This window comes from Ceratotherium simum, chromosome 25 (assembly GCF_057802395.1).
Source record: "Ceratotherium simum simum isolate JZ-2026a chromosome 25, ASM5780239v1, whole genome shotgun sequence".
Taxonomy (NCBI): Eukaryota; Metazoa; Chordata; class Mammalia; order Perissodactyla; family Rhinocerotidae; genus Ceratotherium; species Ceratotherium simum.
The window spans coordinates 13,639,790-13,649,135 of NC_141924.1; the positions used below are offsets into that span (position 1 = coordinate 13,639,790).

At 47.5% G+C, this 9,346-nt stretch overlaps 1 protein-coding gene across 1 annotated transcript; it reads left to right on the forward strand.

Annotated features, from left to right (window-relative positions):
* Window positions 1–1,230: 1,230 nt before the first annotated feature.
* LOC101394857 (apolipoprotein L2) lies at window positions 1,231–9,146 on the forward strand. Its single transcript, XM_087448586.1, is given in 6 exon segments — window positions 1,231–1,274; window positions 1,457–1,567; window positions 4,102–4,228; window positions 7,309–7,545; window positions 7,547–7,603; window positions 7,605–9,146. Coding segments are annotated over 5 exon segments (1,008 nt in total). The 5' UTR covers window positions 1,231–1,274; window positions 1,457–1,536; the 3' UTR covers window positions 8,161–9,146.
* The last annotated feature ends 200 nt before the right edge of the window (window positions 9,147–9,346 follow it).

Consider the following 9,346-nt stretch of genomic DNA (forward strand, 5'->3'; position numbering starts at 1 on the left):
GTTACTAGAAGAATACGAGTTATTATTTGTAAAGTCTTAGAGCAATTTGGTGCAGAGCAAAGACCACAAATGTAAACCACACTTGCATGAGCTATTATTATACCTATAAATACCTTTACTGTCATTTCAGTCCGGTCTCAGGGCAGGTAGGTGACCGATGCTCTTTTGCTTTCTTAAAATAGTGCCTAAACATAATCAACATTTGCTTTCTTTCCTCATCTCCCAAAGCAAGATAATGACAAGCAGAATTAAAAGAAATTCTCTGTATATAAAGATCTGTTTTTTTTTTTTAAAAAAAGACCACTGAGAACTCATAAAACTGAAAAGATGGACACCCTATATACTGTGACTGTGAATTGGTATAATTTTTTGCATAACAGTGGAGTTCCAGGTATGAAAAAATGTTTATAGTTGATGCCCTCTGACCTGAGGGCATATTCTACTTCTCGAAATATGTGAAGGAAACAATTTCAAATGCAGGCAAAGTTTTATGTGAGGAGAGTGTTCCTTGCACTAGTATTTGCATAAAGAATTAGGAAGAACCTAAGGTCCAGAAGTTAAGGAGGACAGCAGATGGGCCTGGGCACCATCAGAAGGGCTCAGCAGTCCACAGCAGGGTGTGGGGAACAGGCCAGGGCCCAGCAGGACTCCAGGACCTTATGGGGAGAAGGATCTTGCAGAAGCAAGGAGGCTACAGGCTTTGGGAAGATGCATCACCAGGAAATTTATCAAGACAGAGAATGGTGCACAGGTGCAAGACATCATTTTGGACTGAGAAGCGTTGTTTACAATTAAACATATACCCATGACTAAGTATTTTTGTCTATTAAAGAAAGTAGAGCATAGTTGTCATGAACATGGGATTTGGACCAAAAAGACTTGGGTTCAAGCCCTGGCTCTGGCACTACTGTGAAAACTTGGGCTAACCTGAGTTGAGGTGAAAACCTAAACTGTGTGATGGTTTCCTCCACTTTAAAATGGGAGACAGAGTAGCACATACCTCATGGAGTGTGTGCGAGTAATCAATGAGGGAACACATGAGGAGCCTGGCACATCGTAGGTACTCCATCAATATTAGCTACTATCAATCAGTAAACACAAGTGTTCCCAAGCTCAAGTAATTTCCAGAACATTCCTTCCCGTCTTTTCTTCTGTGTTTGGTTTTATTACTTTTACAACTTCTCAGATGGCTGTCTCCTTGTCTGATTATCTTCTCCTTGTGCCCCCAAAGGACGGCAGGACTCTGACTTGTCTCAAGAGCAAGCAGAAGGGAGGTGAGTAACTCTCCTTAAATAGCAGCCTGCAGAGCCCAGGAGACAGAGAAACACATTGGGTTAAGTCCATTTTGGCATTTCCGGTCATCCCAGAGGGAACCGCTGGAGACCTGCCCCTCACTGCACCCTGTTGCCACAACTGGCACACGTTTGACCCCACAATTTGTTTTCTCTTCCCCAAGGGTGAAGCAACACCTCCTTCCAACCTGGACGCAGACTGGTGAGCTGTCAGAGAAAACTCTGAGATTCTGCTGCTGACACCATGACCTCAGAAGCCTGCGGGGTCAGCCCAGGTAGTCAGCTTCCTCTTCTCTGCTGGTTCCTCCTGACAACCTAGTATTGAGGGTGGCACCTCCAGGCTGAGTTAACCTACCGAGGAATCAAGAAGGGGATTGATGATCATCCTCGAGCCCCTCTTAGGGGAGCTCCCCCTGGAGATCATGGGGGCATCTCCTTCCAGGTCCTCTCCTCAGGGTGCCATGTCCCAGGTGCCCACTTCCTCCCTACACTGCAGTCCATCAGATGACTCAGAGTGAGGCCAGGACTGCCGGCTGAGGGGGACAACACATGGGGGAGGAGAGATGGGGTCCCAAGGCGGGAGAGGGAGAAGAGGTGACCAGCAACCCTGGAGGCTTCTCCTCCCTTCCCACCCCGTCCAGTGTCCCTCCTCACTCTGGCTGACACTGGGGTGTTACCAATGGAGGCCGTTCCCTCCAACTCTCGCCCTGCTGTCAGCCCAACTGCTTTGTGAGGGGCGGCAGGCCACTAAACTGGACCCCAGTCTGGCATTTGCCCCCTCTCATCTGTGTGACCTGGAGCACTCCTTACCTAACCTCACCTGTAAAATGAGAACATCTCCTTGTGTTGTCATGGGGATCGAATATAATGTGTGCATGTGGCCTGGGCCAGTGCCTGCCACACAGTAGGTCCTCCCAAAGGGTTGTTGCTGTCCTGTGTCCCTGGAACCAGTTAGTTCCAGGTAGAAACCTTCCCCCTCCCCCATTATCCCCTCCCCTCGTGGCAGTGTCAGGGTACTTGCCCTGTGCTCCCACTTATAAGCACCTACTTACCAGGTGTGACTGCCTTGGGCAGGTACTGATTCTGTTGATCTCCAATACCACTGCAGAGGCCCAGCTCTCAGTTATCCCCCCGACCCCCACACCAATCAATAAATCCACAGATTTACTGCTGGGGGTTCTGTCTATCTCAGTCCTGCTTTCCTCTCTCCCTGGAGTGAATCAGGAGAAGAAAAAAATGAAACAACCATCCAGCCACCCACATCCACACTAGGATTCCTCAAGTCCAGTTTTCTCAGAACTGCTTTCTTTCCCGTCACTGTGTCACCCTGGCAACCAAATCAAACCCTCCCAGCAGCCACCTAGAATAGGGAATTGTGCTTTACTTGGGCACCGTGAAGGACAAGGGAGGGGAGGAGAGATCAGATGCCAGGAGCTCACCAGCAGGCTCTGGGATCCTGGACGGAGGGCTCAGGCTGTTGGATCCCTGAGGACAAACTCTCCCTCGGAAACAAGATGATCTCTTGTTTAACAAATGGGCCAGCCTGGGGTCAGAGGTGCCAATGGGGAGCTGTGTCCCCTGAGACCAGCCTGGGGGGAAGGTGGTGATACAGATTGATCACGGGGATGCGAGCTGGGTCCAGCCCCCATCCACCTGAAGAGTTCCCCTCCACTGCCCATCTAATGCACCCGTGATTAGCAGGAGGAATCCTCTTTGCATGGTTGTTTTACTCAATAGTCTGTAGTCTGAAATGCTATTTTCATATTAAAAAAAAGTAGATATACTCTAGGGTAGAATGCAAAAATCACAGGAATTTTTAAAACATAAAGAGGCTTCAAAGTAATATCAGAGAAATATCTGTGAGTTGGCCTTGGATTCAGCTTCCGACCTTTCTTCTTGCTGGCTTTGGCCGTCACTTGTCCTGTCTGAGTCTCCCTTTCTTCTTCTGGGGGAGTAAGAATAATGCCCTTTGTGTGTGTATATGGCAGGACACACATTTTATATCATGTTCAGTGCATGCTCATATATATACTATTCCCAGTGTCTTATCTGCAATTCCATAATCTCCAAATCCTTGAAAAGCACACATTTTTTGGTGACTCATTTGGGCAGTAATCTTGCCTTGTTCTGAGCTGAGACTATTTATAGCCATATAGACATTATCTATCCCATTTAATGTGAATATTCATTTGTTTCCCTGTTGAAACACAAATGCATTTGTTTTCAGGATGCTTCCCAGACCCTGCTGGAAGTGTTAAGTAATATACTATATCTGCCCTGTATTCTCTTTCTAAAGGTATAAAATTCTGAATTCCTACACATGTCTAGATCCCAGGAATTAGATAATTAGTTCTGGAGGCTGGAAGTCCAAGATCAAGGTGCTGGCAGGTTGGTTTCTGGTGAGGACTCTCTTTCTGGTTTGCAGACGGCCGCCTTCTTTCTCTCTCCTCACATGGCTTTTCCTCTGTGTGTGCAGAGAGAGAAAGATTGAGAGAGAGATCTCTGGTGTTTCTTCATCTTCTTATAAGGAGACAAGTCTATCGGATTAAGCCCTACACTTATGACCTAATTTAACCTTCATCATCTCCTTAAAGGCCCTATCTTCAAATATAGTCACATTGGTGGGGGTCAGGGCTTCAACATATGAATTTTGGGAGGACACATGTCAGTCCATGACACCAGGTGACTCCATCAAAAATACCCAAGGTGACAGCTATGGAGGAAGATTAACACTTAACCCCTTATATGGAATACCATTTATGCTCTACCACAATCTCTTCTAAGCTTATTGCTTTTTCTTTCCATCTAGAAAGCAAAAGCTGTCTTCAGGATGCCATTGAGTATTTCCAGAACAGAGTGAGCAGAGAGGAACTGCAGCTCCTGCTGACTGATGTTGAGGCCTGGGAGCAACTTGTGGCTGAAGCTGGTTTGTCCAGGTGACCTCCATGGGGTGCCCCAGGAATGTTACCCAGATCTCCCCCCAAGGCTAGTTTCCTTCTGGCAGGCACACCTCCTCCAGGCAGTCTCCTGTGGTTGAGGTTGAGTATATCCCTTCTCAAAAATCCATGAGGACTGGTTCCTCCATGTCATGTGCTGACAGTGAATGGCCTTGGGTTGAGAAGAGATGAAACCTGCAGGGGGCAGGTAATGTGACCTTGGGTAGGTTACATAACTACTCTCTGCCTTAGTTTTTCCATCTGTTCAATGTTATTATGAGGAAAATAAGACAATGCATGTAAAGTGCTTAGTATAATGGCTGACACATAGTAGGTGCTCAATTAATGTTAACTTTTAAAAAGATTGCTGGGAAGAGACAGGGGCCAAGGGTCTTCTTCCTGGAAATGAGAGCCAAGCAGGTCTTCCTTTGGGACAAGTCAGAAAAATCCTGACACAATCAGTTTGTGTCCCCGGGGATTCTGGCTAGAGACCTTTCTCTCCCTAACTAAGGAACTGTACAAACACTTCAGGATCCTCCTAGCTCATAAGGTGGAGAGGCTGGAGTGGAGTTGGACCGAGCCAGGTTGGATCCAGACTCTCTCTCTGCCCAGCTCTGGGGCTCTGGGCTTATGTCTTGGAGTCTCAGATTCGCCATCTGTTCAGTGGGAGCAGCAATTCAATCTGATAGGCTTGTGTAGAAGGCCTTAGGGTGAGCTGCAGGGTCAAAGATGGCTACCAAGTGCAATCATCCTCCCCAAAGCCCCAGGGTGGCCTGGACCAGGGTCAGAGCTGGGGGTCAGCATGCAACACGGGCGGGTCCAGGTTGGAGGACTAGTAGGAAGGCTTAGGCAGCAGGGCAGGACTAGAGTGAGGTGACTGAGGTGCCCAGGGCACAAACTTGAAGAGACAATGGATGTAGCAGAGGTCCAGTGAGTGGGAGACGAGACAATTCTTCCCTCCCTGATTTGTTTCCCTCACTGCTGGGCAGAGGGCCGTGGGTGACTGTTTCCTCCAAGCCCTGCCTGGGAGCTGGGGGTTTCTCGACTGCTATTTGGGACCCTCTTCTAGTTTACACAGAGTAGCCCCTTACCAGTGGGAAGGCAGTGTGGCTTAGTGATAACTCCCAACCTCAGAATGGGTGGCTGCCCATTTTGTGTAACTTGAGGGACTCTGAGGAGACTCACAAGTCCCCACCAAGGAGGAAAGTATTTTCTCCACTAGTTTGTCCAAATGCAGGTCTTTTCAGGCTTAGTGAGTTACACAGAAGGTTCTTAAAGCCTCTTGAGTCTTGAAGAGGTTCCATGAAGTTACACTTGGCCTTGGTGTGCATGCATGTGAAGCTGTCACCAGCTAAGGTGTGAGCTAGGCTGGTGACACCTGAGAGGGTGGGGTGCTGGATGGTGGGTCAGGAGTCAGGGAGGGGGCTGGAGAGTCTGAGGGGAATGAAGGGTAACAGCAGATCTCCTGCTTCCCACTCAATTCGGGCAGTGGCTGGACCCAGTGACCTTCAGCTGGGAAGGTCAAAGGGCATCAGGCTTGGAGGAGAGCAGATGCCAGGCAAAATGATCAGTAAGGTCCCTTCTAGCTCTGCATTTTTTGGGTTTTGTTTAAATCTAAGTACACAGAATTAGCCGAATTGCAAATTGTGGAAGCACAGTCCCTAGACCACCCTTACGTTTGAGAACAACTGCAAATTTGCAGGGTTCCCAAAACCACTCTCAGATTTGATAATTCCATAGAAGGACTCTCAGATCTCACTGAAAGCTGTTATACTCACGTTACACTTTATTATAGGGGAGGGTCACAGGTTACAGTCAGCCAAAGGGAGAGACACATAGGGCAGAGTCTGGGCGGGTTTCAAACGTGAAGCTTCCATTGTCCTCAGGACGCATGACTCTTCTGTATTCAATGTGTGACACTGCACATGGAGCATTGCCAACCAGGGAAGCTCACTCTGTGAAAGAAAAAAATTATCCTGACACTTAAAATGGTCAGGAAGACTTTCCTCAGGACTCTTGCAGTAGATGTCAAGACTATCACAATAAAGGAGAGAGAGACGGGGCTCAACTCTGAATTCAGCAGAGACAGCTGGGGATTTATAGCCAGTGAGCAGAATGAGTGGGTTGATGAATGGAAAATTATTAAGAAGAGACATTAACGGTAAGGGGATTCTTACTAATGGCAGGTCAAGGACTTACACGACAAAGGTAGAGGGTAAGGAACATGATGAGATATCAAGGGTGATGATACGTCAAGAGTGGGGAGATTCTCACTAAACTGACTTGGCAAGATTCTACCTATGCCAGGGAGACATAGCCTGGCAATGACAGGACTTGGGTAAAGGGTTCAGAAGAGCCTGACTAAAGTTTGATCATGAAGCGTCTTTGTCGACCTGAGCCTCAGTGTGCAGAGTTTTTATTGGGACTCAATCACATGCCCACATGGCTGACCTGTAGTCTCCAGCCCCTCCTGGAGGCCAAACTAATGCCTTTAGTTTCCAGTTCCTCCAAAGGTTAGACCACTTGACCCAAAGTCCCCATCTTACATCACCCTGTCAGACTGTCCAGTGGCTAAAGGCCCAGGCACACAAAGATACTCCTATCAGCCAGAACATTCTAGGGGCCAGAGATGAATTCCCAGTAGCCAAGCGCAAAGGGCAGACCTCTCTGTGGGGGAGGTTAATTATTCACTACACACTAAGTGTCTCTGAATGAAGGTTTTTCTGCTCCAATCCTACTTCTCTTTGTTCATCTATGGAGTTTCACTCTACAAACACTTTGGTGGTGATGATGCAGACCTGCCTTAGAGTGAGAAGTCATCTTCTTCAAATACTTACTACTTAACAGCATCTTAAGATGACTTTTACTTATATATTCGCTGATGGAATAAGTACCGTGGAGCATCTACAATGTACAAAACATGTGTTTAACATTGAAAGAAAAATTCTTTACATTTGTAAAATTCTTTTCCATTTGATTTATCATAAAAGTTCTGTAATTTATGCAGGAGAGATCTTATCAAGCCCATTTTATAGAGAAGCAAACTGCCTTTCTTAATCACTTGACCTTCACTGTTACAGCGAAGACACATGTGCACTACATGAAGGTCTGAACGAGCTGAACACAGACATGGCCATGGAGGACACAGACATGATCCAAAAAGACCAACTGGATAGGGAGAAGTTCATGGACGAGTTTCCTCGTGTGAAATGGGAGCTTGAGGAGCGCATAGGAAAGCTCCACGCACTTGCAGACAAGGTTGACAAGGTGCACAGGGACTGCACCATCTCCAACGTGGTGGCAGCCTCCACTGGCAGTGTCTGGCATCCTGACCATCCTTGGCCTGGCTCTGGCACCCGTGACAGCAGGGGTCAGTCTCGGCAACTGGGATAGGGCTGGGAGCAGCAGCTGCTGTGACCGGTGTGTCCACCAGCCTTGTGGACTACTCAAGCAAGTTGTCAGCAAAAGCTGAAGCCAGTCGCCTGGCATTAATTGACATGGACAAAAGGGAGGTGGTAGAGGAAACTCTACGTCACAGCACACCACATATTCTTTCTTGATCAAAGAATTCCACCCAAGTCGTGGAAAATATTAAGAAGAACGTCCATGCTATCAAGCTAGCCAAAGCCAAACCTCACTTAGCAGCCTATACCAAATTCCTCATGACCATTGGGAGAATCTCTGTCCAAAGAGGCAAGCAGATACAGAAAGCTTTTGGAGGCACCACGCTGGCAATGGCCAAAGGAGCCCGGGTTATGGGTGCGGCCACTGCAGGTGTCTTCCTTCTGATGGATGTGATCAGCCTTGTGGAAGAGTCACTGCATTTGCATGAGGGGGCAAAGGCAGAGTCGGCTGAAGAGCTGAGGCAGCAGGCTCAGGAGCTGGAGAGGGTGTTGGAGGAGCTCACCCGGATCCATGAGAGGCTGCAGTAGGGCCTCATTCCATGACCCCCGGAGCACTGCAGGGAGTGGTGACGTGTTCTGGACAAAGGCATGGAGATATCTTATTAGAGGGAAAAAGAGGGCAAGGTAAAGTTTATGGGAGTGGGTGTTAAGGAGCTTGGCATTTCTGTAGCTGAACACAACAAAGGAGTGGTTAATGCAGATGGCAGGTGAGTCAAAGAGAAGGAATTGGAGGAATTTCAATTCCTCTCCTTTGAAGAAAGAATTCCTTTCTTCAAAGGAAGAAAGTGGAGCCTATAATAAGGGAGGAGAGGGTCTTAGGAGTGAGGGGAATTGGGAGAAACTATTTATTTTGGACTAAAGAAGACATTGAGGGCATGGATAGAGAGGCGTGGAGTAACAAGCAATGAGAAAGCTAGAAATACTACAGAGTTGAAAATAGGAGAAAGCTAGAGAGTTAGAATTGATGGAATATGGAGAAGTAACATGGCTCGTCTACTGACCCTCCCCATCCTTTGATGTCCCAGCAAGAATGGAGTCTTTCCTTGGTGGTGGTCTTCTGCCCTACTTTTTCATTATCGACTCACCTTAGTCTTTCAGCAGCTTCACCTTAGTTAAGTAGTGACTTCTTTATGATGACGATTATGATGATTCTGGTGATGATGATGGGAGCCATGCTGGTGATGATGGTTGTGATGATGATTTTGGTGGTGAATGATGATGGCAGCCATGGTGGTGATGACAGCAGAGTACGTGGAACATTTGGCAAGTCACTGGTGCTCTTTGGGGCCAGAGTACACAAAGAGATCAATGAAGTTCCAATGAAATTGCAAATGCTGTTTTGTAATAGAGGTTGATTTGAAAAAGCAAAGTGAAACCAGATGCCGACATCAGGTTAAGGAACCTAGTGATGTGTTGAGGAGACCAACCAGCTTGGAATCAAGACATGTGGCCTCTCTGAGCCTAAGTTTCCTCATTAGTTTGGGGGGCGGTGCTGGACAAGATGATATTTCACAGCTGTCTGGCTCTCCCCTTCTTGTGTTCTGTAGACTGGTTCAATAAATACTGACTGATACACTGAGCCTTTGCTTTGTGATTGATGGGCTCACCTGGGTTCTGGATGCTTGACTTCTCTTCCCCATGAGCCTGTCTTCCAGGATCTCAGGGGTCCAGTCCTCCATTGCTCCTCCTGCTAGTTCACTGGGCTCTCGCTCTC